At 49.5% G+C, this 19,129-nt stretch overlaps 1 protein-coding gene across 2 annotated transcripts in view; it reads left to right on the top strand.

Moving 5' to 3' along the window:
* The first annotated feature begins 8,319 nt into the window (after positions 1–8,319).
* LOC138095819 (liver carboxylesterase-like) overlaps positions 8,320–19,129 on the top strand; it is a 29,749-nt gene continuing 18,939 nt past the window's right edge. The window contains exons 1-3 of one of the 2 annotated variants that reach the window (XM_068991729.1): positions 8,320–8,371; positions 11,650–11,857; positions 16,438–16,582. In XM_068991729.1, the coding sequence (XP_068847830.1) occupies positions 8,320–8,371; positions 11,650–11,857; positions 16,438–16,582 (405 nt within the window). The remainder of the gene's footprint in view (positions 8,372–11,649; positions 11,858–16,437; positions 16,583–19,129) is intronic. The other variant, XM_068991731.1, reaches the window with a different exon arrangement.

The following is a 19,129-nucleotide window of genomic DNA, read 5'->3' on the forward strand; positions in this document are numbered from 1 at the left end:
GGAGACCAAGTCAATGTCTTTGTCTTGTGCTGAAATAAAGTCATCCTCCTCAGTGAGAGAAGGATGAAGACAGTGGTCACCATTGGCAGGAAGGAGCTCTGGACGTTCTGGCTTGACCTCTGGATGTGCAGAGTGGAGCAGGCTGGGTCCTGGGAGGTGCTGAGGGCCTGCTGCATCGCTCCATGCCTCTGGGCCACCCACAACTCCAGTGAGAGGATGTGGGGGACCAGAGTGGCGTGTCCTCCTCCTCCATGCGGAGCTGCCTGTAGAGATGGAGGCGACAGAGACTGAGGATGTCCTGGAGTGGGAAAGAGGGGGACGGGGCATGGCGACATGTGGCATGGCTGCCTGGCCCTTACTGGCCCTCCCACAGGTCTACAATGCTTTCTTCAACTTACGTGTTATCCTTCCAGGCCCCTCCCTGGGGCCATCTCTTCCAACAACTCATATGAACCCTCTCTGCGACCTGGACCACATCAGGGCCAAGCAGTGACCACTTTGGAGTGAGTCCCTGAAGTGTCACCTGAAAACTGTCTCTCAGAATGCCTGGGGTGATTTCTGGCTTCTCCTGGGATGTAGAAGTCTCTAAGAATGTTACGGCCACCATTTCTGCAGGAAAAATCCAGATTATTCCCAGTTTCATGACTGTTTCTGATTCATTCAAAGAGGTTGCAGGGCAATCACCCTGAAGTCTGAAGGAAGACAGGCACTGTGGAGGAGAGATGGGACATGAACACTGGCTGACTGTCTGCTGACAGGTGGAAGATGGAGTCACCGTGTGTGTGAGTACAGTGACTCTAAAACACGAATCGAGGCTAGAGGCCAACTGCGGTGAGTATCAGAGCCTACAGTCCTCAGGAGCCACTCACCCACAGGGCAGTTCACACTGACAGCAGGCCCTTCTCTGGACCTCTATCAGGGACCCGTGAGAAACACTGGTGACAGTTGTTTCTGCTCAGTCTCCAAGTCATGTCCGATTCTTTGTGAATCCACAGACTGCAGCCCCCCAGGCTCCTCTATCCGTGAGGCTTTTCAGGCAAGAATACTGGAGTGGGTTGCCATTTCCTTCCCCAGAGGATCTTCCTGACCCAGGGATTAAAGCTTTGCCCTCTGCATTGGCAGGTGGGTTCTCTGCCACTGAGCCACCAGGAACGCCCAGCAGGTAGTAAGATCAGTGAAAACCTGCCTCAGGAATGCAGGATTGAAGCCCTGCTCAGACACTTCTCCCTTAAAACATAACATCCCCAAACCACTGAAAGACCAGCATACCCACTTCCCTTGGGGCCCTGGGTAAGATCTATTGTAGCTGAGTGAAAGGAAAAATTTTAAATTTTGTATAGCGATAGAAAATGTTAGGTAAAATCCTAGTACAAGTGATAGCAGGAATGTAGGTACCCTCCTGCATCTCTTAGGAGAACAGGGGCAGCCTCAATAGTGGCTTTACATCCCTAGTGCCAGCTCCTCATTTGTGGAAAAGATGATAACCCTCTCTGGACAATGGCACAATCACACGTAGTTTTTGAGAATGAAACAGGACACACAGCCATGAACAGCAGCCCTGGGTTACTAGTTTGGAAGGTGAAAAATATCTCCTGTAATACGAATGATAAGAAGTAATATCTGATAGTTTGGTTGCTCAGTGTGTGCTAGGCTTCATTTTAAGACTGTCCATCTCTTAAATATTTCAACCTTATTGCATTCTTAAAAGTTTGTTGCCTAAAGTTAAATTCTAAAATAACCGGGGGCTATTGTTGTACCTGCCACAGAAGAGGAGACTGAGCAGAGAGGTGATGTCACCTGACAGGGACACAGGTGGGAGGGGCACTCACGGTGGCTGAGTGCAACATCCTCGCCCTCACCCCTACCAGGCACCGTGTCATCTCATGATTGGCAATCTGTTCCTGGTGAGGCGGGTGCCAGGAAGTCTGGTCAGTGTCCTGCTCCCACCTGCTGAGCTCCAGGTCCCTCCTCGGACTCAGCCCAGACCCCAAGTTCCCAGAGGAGGGCCCGCACTCACTCTTCTTGCAGGAGGGGCATCTGCAGGCCTTGCAGGAGCAGGAACCAGACAGGAAGGGAAAGGCTGAGCAGGGGGAGGAGGAGCCACGCAGCCGTCAGCAGGGCCCTCCCCCTCCTCCTGGGTCAGGACCAGCCCTGGGAGAGCTCCCCGCCACTCAGGCAGATGGAGAAGCCCCAGCTCCCCTCCTCGGGTCCCAGGAAAGAAGATCCCCTTCCCAGGGAAGGCCCCAGGCTCCAGACCCAGCCCAGGTTGACTGGGGCTGGGGGCTATGTCCTGAACCCCAAGAGGCACCATGTCCCCTCCTGCCATCAAGGCCCGGCAGCTCCAAGGTCTCCACCCAGCACTGGGTCCTGGTCTAGCTGTCCCCTGACCCCCTGGGTGAGGACAAGAGGTACAGTCTGGAGCCTCCGTGCCCTGAGATTTAGAATGGAGGCCAAGGGCGCCTGAAATGCTCTCAGGAGCCGGACTAGGAAGACATTCCTGGAGCAGCAAGTGACAGGGGTCCCCCTGCGATCAAACTCCACACACTCCCTTCTGGAACCCTAGACACCCTCCGTCCTGTGCCTGGGAAGCAGGCATCAGTAGCGCTCAAATCCAGGGGTCCCTCACCAGTGGGGCAGGAGCACTTGGGGTCCATCAGGAGGAAACGCGAGGTCCAAGGTCCAAAGCAGTGGTGAAGCAGCCCACTGGTCCGGTGGGAGGCCTTGGAGCCCAGTCCTGTCCCGCCTTCGGAGGGGAGGGGCCGGCGCGCAGAGGCCCCGCCCCCTGCGCCCGCCCCGCCCGCGGCGCCCGGGCCGAGCGCGCGGCTCCCCTTGGGTGCCGGCTGGAGCCCAGGGCCCTGTGCCCAGCGGTAAGCGGTGTCCCATTCGCCCCGGCCGCCCGTCCCCGTGTTCGCCACGTGAGCAGCCACCTGCTCCCGGGCTTCTAGGAACAGGGCTCCTGTGTCCTCGCGGCTTCCCCGCCACAGATCCCCGCGCCGCTGGCCTCGGGTCGCCCTTGCCTGGAGCCAGTGAGCCACCCCCGCCTCCCGCTGGCTGGTGTCCCGCTTGGCAGAGGCCGGAGAGTGGTGCCCCAGACCCAAGGTGGAGGTGACCCTCGCCACCATTTCCCCTTCCCCGGGGTCCCCGGGCATGGCCTGCCTCCGGCCCCACCACGGTCTCTTGGCTGCAGTTTCCCTGTAACGTCTCCTGTAACAGCCCCGCGACCCACAGTTCCTTAGGCCTCTGGTCCTCACTTCCGTTTTCCTTTCCCGAAGAGACAATGGCGCCTTTCTCCAGGCGCCCCTTTGCCTCAGTTTTCCAGCGGCTTCCCTCAACTGTAATGGGGCCTCTGCACTCCAGGATGGAGGTTCCCTAATCATAGGATGTCCCCTGCACGCCTGCCGCCCCGGAGATAGGCATACCTGGCATTCAGTAGGAAAGACCAGTGGGTATTACCATGTCAGACTCCATCCGGTACACACCCTGGAGTCTGTACCAAGACTTGTTAATTGCTTTTGCTCTTTGAATTCTCACAGCAACCCTGAGGGAAATACTAGTTAGGATGGCTTTTTCCAAAGGCAAAACTGCGCACAGTACAAGGAGGCTACTCAGGCAGGCTCATGGTGCTGGGAGATGGTGCCCTGCTTCTGGCTTTTTTTTTTCCACTTCCTCATGGAAAGTGAGAAAGCTTCCCTTTAGCCCAGAACTATGTCTTCAGCACTTCTCACTGTGTAAGGCTCAATCCTGGGAGTCACATGTGAGAAAGAAAAGAAATGTATATATGATGTTCTGGTTACCTACTGATTCTCTTTTTCACTAGTGATCAAGGGTTTTTTTTTTTTTTCCCATATATGTAAGAAAATGTATATTAATTTCATCTAATGTATGTAAGAATCATTGAAAAGAAAATGGTAAGGAAACCCTGAGGCAGGTGACAGCAGAAAGGGCAGGCTCCTTATGTATCTTTTAGGAGAACCCAGACTGCCTGGTAATACCTCTTTTCCTGAATGGAGGGTAACCCTCTCAGGGGAACTGGTCACATGTTCACAGGGTTGATGTGGATGACACAGAACCCAGAGCTAAGCCTCCTGTCCCTACTTAATTGTCTGGAAGGAGGAAAATGGCTCTTATGCTAATAATAATAGTAAATAAATAGCTGATATTATCGATACTCACTAAACATCTTAGGACAGTCTGCGCATATATTACATTCTTTCATCCTGAGAGCCAGACACTATTATTTTGTGCTTTAGAGCAGAGGAGACTGAGGCACAGAGAGGTTATGTGACTAAGTGACATAGGTTGGACTGACCCTCTTGCAGGCTGACTGCAGCCTCCTCTCCTCCCCCTGCACCAGGCACCATGCCATCCCAGGACAGGTGAGGACACTGAACACCTGGGGGGAAGCCCTGAGGTGGCAGTCAGAACCCTCTGCATACTCGGTGAGCTCTCTGGCTTCATCCTCCCATCTCTCCAGCCAGGAGCACAACTGGACCGTCTCTGAGCACCGTTGCAGCTCTGAATGAGGAGAGGCAGGGTCAGCATCCAGTGGCATCATCATCAACACAGCATGGCCAGGCGATGAGACCGTGTGGTTTAGATTCAGCCCTCTGACTATGGGCTATGTGACCTTAGACAAGTTGCTTTACCTGTCAGTAACTAGCAGTCACTCCAGACCATGCAGGTCCACTGAGTTTGCTCAAATGATGGTACAGTGACTTATTCTGTGGGGCTTACTGAAGGACATGCACAGGCCCTAGGGGCACTGGATAAGCAAGGTTCCTATCTATCTGTGGCCTCACCCTGAGCAAGGCTGCAAACCAATGAGCCTTTCTCCAGGGGCTTATTGGGAGCTGCATTCATGTCAGTGTGGATATAGAGATCATAATGGACGCTGTTCATGTAGCCTGTGCTAGGAATCAAGCCACTGTCTCATTTATTCCCCCACATAGAAATGTCATCTTTTAAATTACTTGTTTACTTATATATATTTGGCTGTTCTGGGCCTTCGTTGCTGAGTATGTGCTTTCTCTAGTTACAGTGTGCAGGCTTCTCATTGCAGTGGTTTCTCTTGGTGGGGAGAACAGGCTCAACAGTTGCGGCTCACAGGTTTAGATGCTCCATGGCAGGTGGGATCTTCCCACATCAAGAATCCCACCCATGTCTCCTGCATTGGCAGGATTCTTTACCACTGAACCACCAAGTGAAGTCTTATTATCTTCTTTATAGGAAAGAGGACATGGAATTCCAGAGTGTATCAGTAACTTGCCTCTTTCAGGAAGTGACAAGGTGCCTGTGAACAAGGATGCCTGACCCCCAAACCCATGCACCCTGCACAGGCTGGCTCTTCACAAAGGGCACCTATAGGCGATCTGAGACCTGACTTCTGAGCCACGTGACTCCCCTTGTTCTTGAATATCAAATAGCAATTCCCTCCAGCAACCGCCAGGGGGCGAAACACCTGGAATTAATTACCAGTCACTTAGCACATAGGACCCTGACAGGCTATATATAGTCCACAGAGTTGCAGGACTGAAGCCACTTAGCACACAAGCACCAGGCCCTTCAAACTGCAGAAAAGCCATCACCCTGCAGAGGAAGGTATGAAGTTCTCTGTCCGGACCCAAGTCTCAGGTACACTTGCTTTTGCTAGAAAAGAGACTGGAAAGTCCCTCCAAATCTAAATCACTTTGCGACTTTCAGGTAGCACAGGGCTGAATTTTCAAGGAAGGGTGGACCTCAGCCTGACTTAGGGAGGAACTTTCAAAGATTCAGAGCCAAGTCAGCACAGGGAGCTCTCAGGAAAAATGGGTGCCTTGTCACTGGAACTGGCCAAGCCAAGACTGATGTTCCCTCTGGGGATGCCAAGCACAGCATCTGAGGCATGTTTGGTCTCACAGTGGGGTATTTGTAAAGTGTTTCCTGCCAGGCTCCTCTGTCCACAGATTTCTCAGGCAAGAATACTGGAGTGGGTTGCCATTTCCTCCTCCAGGGGATCTTCCAGAACCAGAGATCATATCCGTGTCTCCTGTGTCTTTTGTATTGCAGGAGGATTCCTTACCCACTGAGCCTTCAGGAAGACTAGATTATTAAAATATTTCATTAATGAAAGATAATCCACACACCAGAAAATTCATCTTTTTAAAAATTTGTTTTATTCATTTTTGGCCACACCATGTGACATGTGAGATCTTCTCCCACCAGCAACTGAACCCACACCCGCTGCGTAGCAACCGTGGAGCCTTAACTATTGGACCTCCAGGGAAGTTCAAAATTCACCTTTTTAAGGCTTACAGCTCAGCGGTTTTTCAGTATATTCACAGAGTTGTGCAACCATCACCACTATATAATCCCAGGACATTTTCATCACCTCAAAGAGAAGCCTCTACCCAGTAGCACTCACACCTCATTCCCTGCCCCCCCAAACCCCAGGCCTGCAGCAACCTTTGTACTACTTTCTTCCTCTATGGATTTGCTTAATCTGGATATTTCATATAAATAGAATCAGACAATATCTGTCCTTTCATATCTGGCTTCTTTCATTAGCATAATATGCAATATTTTCAAGGTTCGTCCCTGTTTAGCATGTACCAGTACTTCATTTTTTTTATAGTTCAGTAATACTGCATTGTACAGATATTATTTCATCTGTCCATTAGTTCCTGGACATTTGGTTTTTTTACTTTGGCCATTATAAATCACTGCTACTTGTGTACAAGTTTTTGCTGGGACATATTTTCAACTATTGTTGGTATATACCTAGGAGTGGAATTGCTGGGTAATATGATGACTCTGTGTTCAATATTTTAGAAAAAAAATTTTGCCACACCGTATGGCATACAGGATCTCAGTTCCGTGACCAAGGATCAAACCCATTCCACCTGCAGTGGAGTCTTAACCACTGGACAGCTGGGAAGTCCCTGTGTGATTCTTGAGAAACTGCCAACAGTATCCCAGTGCAGTCAAAACTGTATGATAGTTGTTTTTCCCTTTAACAATAGATCATGATTGCCTTTCCCTGTTAAGAAACTGAGGTGTGCATCACGAGATTGAGTGAAAGGACAGTATTGCCTTAGCCGGCTGTACCAGAGTGTACTTAGAGAATGTCCCATTTATTGGACATATAATGATTCTGTTAGACGGGCTTTGAGCATCTTCCTCTTTCCCCTAGTAGGTAAGAGCACTGTCACAGGGGTACTCAGAGCACTCTGCATCCCTCTACTTTGGTGCCGCCACGTTGCATAGCAACCCACCTATCACCTCTCCCTGCCTCTGTCTTATCTATTATATGGTGACTCCTCCAGGAGATGGACCATGGCTTAGATTTATCTTTGTCTCCATAATACTTGGCATGCATGGTTAAGTCGCTTATGTCATGTCCGACTGTTTGAGACCTTATGGACTGTAGCCTGCCGAGGCTCCTCTGTTCATGGGATTCTCAATGCCAGAATACTGGAGCAGGTCGCCATGCCCTCCTCCAGGGGATTTCCCAACCCAGTGATCAAACTGGCATCTCCCTCTCTAGCAGGTGGGTTCTTTGCCACTAGCGCCACCTGGAAAGATGAATAACACTTAGCATAGAGCCAGGCATTTGGTAAATGTTTGGAGAATGAATGCATAAATGAAATAATGAATAAATGGAAGGGAGGGTGGAGGGATGGATGGATAGATGAATGAATAATTAGAGCCAAAGATGATGGAGAGGTGGAGTCCCTTTAATGTAATAACATTCTCTCCAAAGATCGCTGCCTGGAGAGGTAATGAGTTCCTTGATCCCGGAGGTGTGCAGCAGGAGGCTGAGTCACTTGGCAGGAACACTGTAAATGTAATCTAGGCGTCAGAAGGGTGACTGGATGAAATTCAAGGTGCTTCCAAAATAAGACCATGGAACTCTGAAAGAAGCCCCTTAATTCCCTAGCTGGGCAGCTATGGGGCTAGGAGTTGTTCTGCAAGGTATCCAGTTGTTCTGAGGGCCCCAGACCAAAGGCTCCCCTTGTCTGAAGGCCTGTCTGCTTGTTCCTGCCCTGGGAATCTCACAGAGCATTAAGCTTAGAGTCCACGAAGGGAGACGCACTTAGGAAACAAATTGAAGTGTCTGTGGCTACCTGTAATTGGAGAGTTAGGTCCGGGTTCTTGACTTAAAAGAGGGTGAAGTCTTGGTGGGCGTGGCTCCCACGCCCAACCACCCTCAAGGAAGGGAGGCCAGTTTTTCTGTTCTTGAGCTGCTGGGATGGGAGCTTGCGGAGGGAGCTTTGGACTGAGTGAAACAGCCCTCTGAGCAGGGCAGAGACCTGTGGACACAGGAGCAGCTGTCTTTCCACGATGTGGCTCTTCGCGCTGGTTCTGACCTCCATCTCTACTTTCGCAGCTTGGGGTGAGTCCTCCTGAATGCAGATAGCCGGGGCTTCTTTGGAAATCCTTTTGGGGAACATAGGGGAGGAGATGTGCATGGGACAAAGTAGTGACAGCCAAGGCTCTGCAGAGCACGGGCCCTGTGAACTTGGACGGGGTAGCCCAGCCCGTGTTTCACAGCAGGAGACACAGGGGACCGTGCACAGCCTGGACTCGGCTGCGGGCCGCCACTCCAGAGGAGGACAACAAGCTCACCTCTCACATCCCTCCCAGGACTTTGGCGAGCTCCTCCATGTCTTTCCCTCTTGATTGTTAATACATATATGGAGCGTGTCCTGACCAGAATCCTGGAAGGGATCTGTGTTGTTTTCGGCTAAGTCCTGTCTGACTCTTTTGCAACCCCATGGAGCCAGCCAGGCTCATCTATCTATAGGATTTCCGAGGGAAGAATATTGGAGTGTGTTGCTGTTTCCTTCTTCAGGGGATCTTCTGCACCCAGGGATCGAACCTGCGTCTCCTGCACTGCGGGCAGAGTCTTTACCACTGAGCCCCCTGGGAAGCCTTACCAGAATATTAACACCAACTCTGGAGACAGCTGTGTGTGTTGCCATCATGGCTCAGCACTTAGTAGCTGTGTGTCTTAGACAAGTTATATCCCTTTGCTGTGCCTTGGTTTTGCATTTCGAAAATGGGGGTGACAACTGTATCTACCTCAGTGGGCTGTTGTGAGGTGGAAATGGGCTGTTGCTTCTAAAGAGTGCCTGAAATAGAGAAAGGGAAAAAAGAGATAAAGGAGTTGTTTTCAAAGACAGTGTATTAACAGAAAGTTTGGGGTATCCTGGGGCCCACAGATCAGGAGTGTATGTTAAGTCCCTTCAGTCATGTCAGACTCTGTGAAACGCTATGGACTGTGGCCCTCCCAGCTTCTCTGTTCATGGGATTCTCCAGGCAAGAATTCTAGAGTGGGTTGCCATTTCCTACTCCTGGGGATCTTCCCAACCCAGGGGTTGAACCCATGTCTCTTACACCTACCTATACTGGCAAGTAGGATAAGGAGCCAACTGCCATTGAAAAGATGATTAAGACACATTTCTCTGAAGAAGAGGGCATGGCCTACCATGGTGGTGCAGGTGATGAAGACAGGGGTGGGTCTCCAGAGGGAAGACAAAGAAATTGGGGTTAAGGGGCTTTATCTTGATTGCTGGTGACAAAAAAGAGGTGAGGCAGGATAAGCAGGTTTGGGAGTCCCAAGGTAGCCAATGTCAGCAGGTGAGGGGGTGTGCACAGGTTTCAGGTATTTTGCAATGGAGTGATTGGGGCAGGGTGATAGTGCCTGAGTAGAGGGCCTGATAAAGAAGGGGACTGGGGTACAGGCTACGGCAGGCAGGAAGGGGAATTTTGTTCCTATTTCCAGGGATTGGCTAACTCTGGGAAGGGGAGTCCCCCCAGAATCAGCGAGGCTCCAGGTGTCAAAGCATCAGAATACAGAACACAGAGGATATGGTTAAGACAAGAATGTAGCAAGAGACCTCAGATGCATCTGCTCCATTTTATAGATGGAAAAACTGAGGCTCAGGGAGGGAAATGTACGTGCCAAGGTCAGCTGGAAAGTCACGCTGTGAATTCTGTCTCTGTCTCCTGAGTCCAGAGCCAGTGCTCTGACAGCCCCGCCTCCACTGGGTTTATCTTCCTTCTGGCTCTGTGACACTGTGAAAGGCCCAGAACCAAGGGGAAGTGCTGAGTAACAAGCACATGAGAAGCTGAGTATCCCCTTACTGCTGCTTTACCTGGGCAGGTCCGTACCATTACCACCTTTAGGAAGTCCATCCTGGCTTCCTCCATTTCCTCTGTTATCTCATCTCTAAAATGGGCATAATGGTGTCTCCCTAGCCAGTTTTTCATGATTAGAGTCCCCACGTGGTCCTAGTAAGTGCTCTCTACGCAAGCATGTGACACAAGTGTCAACCTCTGCTGTCACCATCACTGCCTGCGCCTCTCAACCCAATGCCCACTTTTTCACTCCTGCCAGTCGGGCATCTGCCCACTTCATGTCTCTTGAAGGCTGTCTTTGGATGTGTCTATAAGACCAGATCTGGGTTATTCTTCTATGTTCTGGCCACACACTTTGAGAGAGAGGTTGGCCTTTTGTCTGTATCTAAAGGAGAACAATTGGGAGGGTGAGTCTGGAAATCATTCCTGTTAGGATGCTTAAACAAACTGCAGGTGTTGAGGACGGACAAGAGGGACTTGAGGGACAAGCGTGAACAGGGGTCACACTAAGACCGCCTGCCTCATGAAGGTGCAGGATGTCCCCAAGCAGGGAGGACTGGGCCTGACCTGGCAAGTGCAGGAGACACATGTGAGCTCAGTGAGAAAAAACCGCCTGCTCCACGGGAATGGGACAGACAGAATGTGACCCCCAGTCTCGCCCCCCCCGTGATGAGCCTGCTCAGAGTCATCGGAAGGAGCCTCTTTAAGCTGATTGTGTGTCTCTGTCTTACTCCAGAATGGTTCACTGTCACTCATTTACCCCCTAAATAAAGCCCGAATTGTTGGCCTGGTATTTGGGACTCTCCCAGCCTTGACCCTTCCAGGATTATGCTCCACCCCCATGACTCTTCCTGGAGTCATGAGGAAGGCCCATCGCTCTTCCTCAGGCAGGCCTTGTGCCTTGCCGTCTCAGAGCCTCCCCTCTGCACAATCTCATCTCTCTTTATACCCTTACACTCTCTCTTCTACCTCTTGGGTTCACTCCTTCCACGACTGCAAGTCCCAGATGCGAGGTCGCTGCTTCCATGCAGCCAGCAGTCAGAGGGCCTCGCTCCCATTCTGTCTCCTATGGGGCTTCACTCGGTGATTCTCCCAGGACAGGGACCACTGCTCCCCGCAGGGGGTTCAGGTGTGCGTATGCTCATTGTCCACGTAAGGTCAGATGTCTGAGAAGAGCAGCCGCCTCTTGCTCATCCTCTCATCTGTCGTGCAGCTCACGGCCGGGATCCAGTGGGTGGTTGATTCCAGAGGCTCCCAAGTGTGGAGACTGAGTGCCATCTTCATTCCCAGCAGCTGTTCTTCATGCATTTATGTCTTATGTGATGCTGTTACACCTCCAATTGCAATTTATTCCTTCATATCCCCCTGTGAGTTAGGAAGGGCAGTTAGCTTCACCCTCTCTTATATAAGAAGAAACTGAGGCTTAGAGTTGAGAGGACATTCAAGATCACATAGGAAAGGTAACAAAATCCACGCAGACTCCAGTTCGCCGTCACCACTGACGTGTCCTCACTTCCTCCCAACGTCCAGCAGGGCTGCCGCCCTCACCGCCTGTCGTGGACACCGCTCAGGGCAGAGTCCTGGGGAAACATGTCAGCTTAAAAGGATTTGCTCAGCCTGTGGCCGTCTTCCTGGGAATTCCTTTTGCCAAGCCTCCTCTTGGATCCTTGAGGTTTGCTCCGCCGCAGCCTGCAGAACCATGGACCTTTGTGAAGAATACCACCTCTCACCCTCCCATGTAAGTCAGAGGTGTGGCTTTGGCATCTCTCAGTGGGGATGTTAGTCTCAAAGGGGTGCAGGAGGGAGCCAGTGCGATCCTCTGAGTGGCTCATGCTTTGTCCTGGAATCTTCAAGATACTGCAGATCCTTATCAACCTTCCAGAACTCTCGTAGAGAGCCCTTTATTCAACTGATATTTATCGAGCAACTTTCCCAGGTATCTTCCAGTTTCCTGGAATCCGTTAGTGACCAGAACAAAGATCCCACCTTCATGGAGCTTGCATTGTAGCTGGGGCAGACAGATAGTAAGAAGTACGCAAATTGATACATAGATTATGTAATGTATCAGAATATGATAAGTGCTGTGGGAAAAAATAGAAAGTGGAGCAGGTGAGGGATTTCAAAAGTACTGATTCTGTTAACCTAAAACAAGAAAACAACCACATATTTTCCAGCAGAACCAGGGGCTTACTAGGGAGCCGCAAAGAATTGCCATTGAGGGTATGCAACTATGGCAAACCACATGCAAATTAGGTAAAACAAAGGGTTTTCTTTTATAGAGGCCAAGGGGAAGTTAGGAGGCACTGTTACAAACAAAAAATCCACTGGAGCAAACTGGGAGTTTGTTACATAGTGGCTTTAATTGGCTGAGGAATGACAATCTCTCTGAGCTGTTGCCAAGCCAGGAGTTAATCTTTCTCATAGTAAAGTCCTGTCACTTCCAGCCAGAGGTGCAAAGTCTGTCTCTACCTCTTGGAATCTGTATTGAGGTGAAGCGGTATGTCCCTGAGAACTGCCCCTCCTGACCTCTGCATTTTATTTTAGGGAGGTTTCCCTTGATTAATTTTCACAGTTCTATTTATTTTCCTTCTTGAACTTCACCACAGTGGGGAGTAGGGTAGGCCAGGAAATGTATGGGTGGTAGTGCTTTGGGGTGTTGATTGCACAAGTTCTCAGCTGCCTAGCGTGTCTTGCTATCTCGGCACAAGCAGAGCCATGGTTGATGTTTTCTAGTTAGCTGGCCAAGTTGGGCAATGAAGCCACATAGCTGCTTCCCAAGGCATCTCGGATGTCTGCAAGCTTTGAGTCACATATTATTTATCTCAGCCAGAAATTTCCAATTCTTTCCAGGGTCCTGCATCTTGCTACATTCTTTTCCTTTCTTCTCTTCTCTACTGTCCTTACTCCCTTCCATCTTCCCTTTCTTTTAAAAAACATTCATTCTTTTTCTTTCCTGATTACAAGTGATAAGTGGCACATACTTATTACGTAACAGTGAGGGAACTTCCTGGTAGTCCAGTGGCTAAGACTCCATGCTCCCAATGTAGGGGGCGTGGGCTCAATCCGTGGTCAGGGAACTAGATTCCAAGGGCCGCGACTATGAGTTTCTGTGCTGCAACTGAAAAATCCCACATGCCGTGACGAAGACCTGGTGCAGCCAAATATTAATCAAGAAAATTAGGTAATGTTTTTAAAGTGTGGAAGTACAGGTGAGTAAAGTTAAGGAAATGAAAATCACACAGTCCCACCGCCTAGCAAGAACTGCTCTTCATAGTTTAGATTCTGGTTTTCTAGTCTTCTATCTGTTGCACACTTTCTCCCTTGAAATGGAATCACATAATTTTCCCTACCCATTTCTAGCATGTGTGTGTGTTTCCCACACCAAAAAGCAACGCCTGCACACCATATGGGTGCCCAACAGTTCAACCAATTCTGACACTGTTCTGCCAGAGATAGCATCAGATTCCATCCGTGAAGGGCTCAGTCCCACAAAACCTCCCTCTACTTCAGATGCTAATTCCAAGTTGTCACCTGTGCCTCTGACCAACTGGCTATAAATCAGAGGTTCCCGTGACCCCCTTCCTAGGTTCTAGTAATTTACCAGAGCAGCTCACAGAACTCACAAACTAGTTTCCTCACTAGATTACCAGTTCATTATGAAGGCTATTGTAGGGTACAAACCACAAGCCAAATGAAGAGATCCATAAGGTGAGGTCCCTGGCAGAGGACCCAGCACGGTGGCCTCCCTGCTTGTCCAGTGGTTAAGAATCTGCCCTTCCACCACAACGGATTCAATCCCTCGTCAGGGAACCAAGGTCTCACATGCCACGCAGTACAGAGAAAAAGCCTTCTGTTTTGCCAGGACAATCTCTGAACCTGTCCTTTTCCGTTTTCATGGAGTCTGCATTATACGGGCAGGGTGACTGAAATAATTTGCGATTCATTCCCCTCCAATCCATCTCCTCTTTCCAGAGTTCAGGGGGTAGTGATAGAAGGTTCCTGCCCTCTGATTATGTGCTTATTTCTCTGACAACCGGTTCCTGCTCTTAGGTTAAGTCCACAAGTCACCTCATTCACCCAATAGTATACGCCACTCAGGAGATTACCGATTCAAGGGTTTTCTCGCTCTCTCTTTAGTCGCTAAGTTGTGTCTGACTCATGTGACCCTATGGACTATAGCCTGCCAGGCTCCTTGGTCCATGGGATTCTCCAGGCAGGAATACTGGAGTGGGTTGCCATTTCTGTCTCCAATACAAGGGTTTTAAGAGCTAGCTATTTAGTGAGCTGGCTGAAGATCAAATACATATTTTTTCTTATATCACAGTATCATATTACACTATACAGATAACTTAGATGCCTGTTTTGTTCGTGAAAGTATATCATGAACATCATTCTGTGTCATTAAATATCACAATCTGACCTTGATCACTATATCACATTGGGTATTGACTCATAATTTCTTTACCCCATCTTGTGTTTGAGATTCTTCATTGTTGTTGATGTGTTTGATAATATAAGTAGCACTTTGTTGAACATCTTGTAGCTAAATCTTCCTGCGTGTTGATAAATATTTTTGGGTTAAGTTCCAAGAAATGATATTTTAAAGTAAGAGTATTTTTAAAAATTTCCCTTCAGAAATATTCCAACTGCACCCATTTAATTAATATATGAAAACCTCCATTAACTGAATTTTTGGCAATGCTTGGGGTTATTAAAAAATGCTTTTGGGTATTGAACAGTCATTATATAATTTTTTTTATTCTGCATTGATTTGAATATTAGTGAGATTGACTCTGTTTCCCTTTATTAAATGTTGAATTTCTTCTTTTATGAATACTATACCCCCTTTTCTTGGTCATCTGGGGAACGCTCCCCCAGGATGTAAATCAGGAGGTTCTCTTTGGAGCTCTGACTCTGCCACTTGACAGCTGTATCATCCGAGCACCTCATTGCCTCAGTTACCTCATTGACATACTAGAGGTCATCACGCCCGCTTTCTGAACATCTGGAAATGTGGTTTGTAATGTCCTCGGAGGCATAAGCGCTGCATAGTCTGGCTCTTCCTGGCTGTGTGACCTTGGGCAGGTTCTCTAACATGTCTATGCCTCAGTTTCTCAAACATAAAATGGGGGTAATAATAGAACTTATGTCAGAGAACACTAAATGAGTTAATATATAAGGAGTATTTAAAACAACAGTTCACACGTTGAGAGGACTGAGTAAATATTACCTGTTATGACCTCTGGTGCCTCTTTTTCTATAAATCCACTTCTTTTACGGTATATAACTTTATCTGTTCTTGGCTGTGCTGTGTCTTCGTTGCTGTCCGCCGGCGCTCATGTGTTCTGGAGTTGGGGGAGGGGGGGATACTCTCCTGTCGCAGTGCTGGGACTTCTCGCTGCACCAGCTTCTCACTCCGGTGGCCTCTGTGTTGTGGCACACGGACCCTAGGGTGCTTGAGGTCCAGGCCTTGCTGCACGTGGACTTAGTCCCTGTGGTTCCAGGGCTCTAGAGCGCAGGCTCGGGAGTTGTGGCTAGCGGGCTTAGTTTCCCCGAGGCGTGAGGAATCTTAGTTCCCCAATTAGGGGTCGAACCCGTGTCCCCTGCATTGGCAGGCAGATTCTTAATCACTGGACCACCCGGGAAGCCACATGTTGCATATTTCGGATATCCTGTTAAAGCAACCTGTAGCTCCAGCCTGTGATGAGTTGCTGACAGAATTTTGGCATGTCCCTGCTGCAAAATCCTTACAGAAATCCTCCCCTCACTACACCAGACAGATTGAGGTCCAGAGCAGGCAAGGCATTTGCCCAAGGAAACCCAGCGTATCAGGAAGAGGCAGGGCTAGGATGTAGTTCTAATGCTGCCCCACAAATACTTGACGCTGATTTGTTGTAGACCCTAAATATCTGCCATTTGATTGATTTCTCCTGGTTCCTGGAAGTCTCCTGTGGACTAGAACATGTTTCCCTGTGGGCAGAATATAGGCACTCTACCGCGGGCGTCATACAGCGCTGGTGTGGACCCAGGGATGCAGGAAATGGTCCTTTCTCATGCCCATCAGCACATAGGGCAGCCTCCTTCCTTGACCCGGGGCATTCCAGAGGCCCCAGGAAGGGAAGAGCGTCAGGTCTGACCATACATGGTCCTGGGAGACCTTGGTGAGCCTGAGCATCCCCATCGCATGCCCCAGGTATGGTAAGAACAACTCTATTTACTGGCCTGAAGCTGCCAGTCCAAGGCCTTTGATGACCGCAGGAGACATCTTGTTCAGCTCTGATTGAACCTCAAGAATTCTTCTCTCCTTGCCCCTCACAGGTGCTCCCAAGACCCAGTGGGGGCGCAGTTGCTCTCGGATCTCTTTACCAACAGAAAGGAGAGCATTAGTCTCACGTTTTCTGAAGACTGTCTTTACCTAAACATATACACCCCTGCTGACTTGACGAAGAGAAGCAGGCTGCCGGTAAGCGGCGGGAACCACTGGGCAAGGCTGGGGTAGACTGGAATGGGATGAAGGCAGTGTTGGGTGGGGGCGTCGTGGGCCAAGGGTCTTCTGGGGCCCCAGGGCTTTCTTGTGCACCACAGCCAAACCTGACATCAGGGAGCGCAGGTGGCCCACACCTCTGTTTCCCCTCGGCCAGAGTAGGGCCCCTGGCGGAGATTGCTGCACATCTGTATTGCACATTTCATTTTTCCAGGGCCTCTCATGCTAATAGATGGACAAGAAGGATGACTCTTAATTGCTAGATTAGGAATCTGATACCCAGAGAGGGTAAAACGTCATTTCCATAAAGTTAGAGCTGGAAGGAACCTTGGAGATAAGCCAACAAGCCAACCCTTCCTTTACAGACAGAGAAACTCAGGCTCAGTGAGGGGAAGGCAGGGTCACAGAGTCAGGTTGGCAGGACTGGAGCATGGGGCTCCTGGAACAGCCAGGAGCGCTCTGACATGCACTAGCACAGAGCCTGTGTGTGGCCTTTCCTCAGAACACAGAGACCTTCTCTGACAGCTTCCTGTGTCACAGCTTACGGGGTAGAGCCTGGAGCAACAAGCTTTTCCTATACTTTCCTTTGCCAACTATCAAGATTTTCTTGTATCTAAATTCACTTCCTGATTGTCTGGGCTGGAAGAAGCACAAGCTGGAATCAAGATTGCCGGGAGAAATATCAATAACCTCAGATATGCAGATGATACCACCCTTATGGCAGAAAGTGAAGAGGAGCTAAAAAGCCTCTTGATGAAAGTGAAAGAGGAGACTGAAAAAGTTGGCTTAAAGCTCACTAAGTTCATGGCATCTGGTCCCATCACTTCATGGGAAATAGATGTGGAAACAGTGGAAACAGTGTCAGAATTTATTTTGGGGGGCTCCAAAATCATGGCAGATGGTGATTGCAGCCATGAAATTAAAAGATGCTTACTCCTTGGAAGGAAAGTTATGACCAACCTAGACAGCATATTAAAAAGCAGAGACATTACTTTGCCAACAAAGGTCCATCTAGTCAAGGCTATGGTTTTTCCTGTGGTCATGTATGGATGTGAGAGTTGGACTTTGAACAAGGCTGAGCGCCGAAGAATTGATGCTTTTGAACTGTGGTGCTGGAGAAGACTCTTGAGAGTCCCTTGGACTGCAAGGAGATCCAACCAGTCCATTCTAAAGGAGATCAGTCCTGAGTGTTCTTCGGAAGGAATGATGCTAAAGCTGAAACTCCAGTACTTTGGCCACCTCACGCGAAGAGTTGTCTCACTGGAAAAGACTCTGATGCTGGGAGGGATTGGGGGCAGAAGGAGAAGGGGACGACAGAGGATGAGATGGCTGGATGGCATCACTGACTCGATGGACATGAGTTTGAGTGAACTCTGGGAGTTGGTGATGGACAGGGAGGCCTGGCGTGCTGCGATTCATGGGGTCGCAAAGAGTCGGACGCGACTGAGCGACTGAACTGAACTGAACTGAACTGGTGAGTCAGTGAGTCAGCATTTTCACAATACTTGGAGCCCAGAGAGATGACCGACCTCTAGACTCAGGCTGGACGTTGGGGCAGGTCTGCTGGAAAAGGAGCGGTCACTGGGGTAGGAACAGGGCTGGGCACACCCAGCCATCACCCAGGAACACCCTTGGCATGGTGCCCAGATGTGGAGAAGGGTGTCTGTGAACCTGTGACTAGAAGCTCAAAGAGGTGGGGACAATTGTTCATTCATTCATTTCCCCTATTACATACTGAGTGTACCCATACACATAGCTAGAAGTGGGGGTTAGGAGAAGAGGGAAGGGAAAATCGTGACCACATATCCCCTGGCTTGGAGGATCTGCACAGAGCTGGACTGGCCTCTTCAGCAGATCGCTGCTGGCCAGCCCTTGGCTCAGCCTGGACTCAGAGATGACTGCAAACTCAGTCCCTCCACCCGGAGGCAGGCAGGGGTCAGAGGTGTCAGAGGAGCAGGGGCTCCGGAAACCTGAGGGTGGAGAACCTCTAGTGTGGACACAGGCTCTGGAACTGTAGGGTCTGGGTGTAAATCTTTGTTCTGCCTTTTACTAGCTGCTTCCTCAAATTGGGATAATCACACATGAGGTTTCAGTAACAAATATCAAGTTTATGGCAGCTTCTGGGTCAGAACATGAGGCAAGTCTTCCTGATGCATTAGTTAGAGTTGTAGGGAAGGAATTGCTTCTGCCCCTACAGCCACCCTCCTGAGGCATGGCCACTGCCTTCTGTGTGCCGGTCTGCTCAACATGTGGACTCTGGAGCCAGACTGCTTGGGTTCACTCCTGTCTCTACCGCTTACTAGCTGCGTGACCTTAGCGTGGTTAAAAAGCCTCAGTTTTCCTGTCTATGAAATGGGACAATTAAGAGTCCCTCTCAAATGGATGATTTATTTTTATTGCTTAGAACCACTCTTAGCACATAGTTTGTAACTGATTTCTTTTATTTTATTAACCAAATGTTTATAATATTATTTTAATCTTTCTTGCCCTGTAAACTCCTTAAATTCAGGACAGTGTTGTATGATT

This window comes from Capricornis sumatraensis, chromosome 20, assembly GCF_032405125.1.
Source record: "Capricornis sumatraensis isolate serow.1 chromosome 20, serow.2, whole genome shotgun sequence".
Taxonomy (NCBI): domain Eukaryota; kingdom Metazoa; phylum Chordata; class Mammalia; order Artiodactyla; family Bovidae; genus Capricornis; species Capricornis sumatraensis.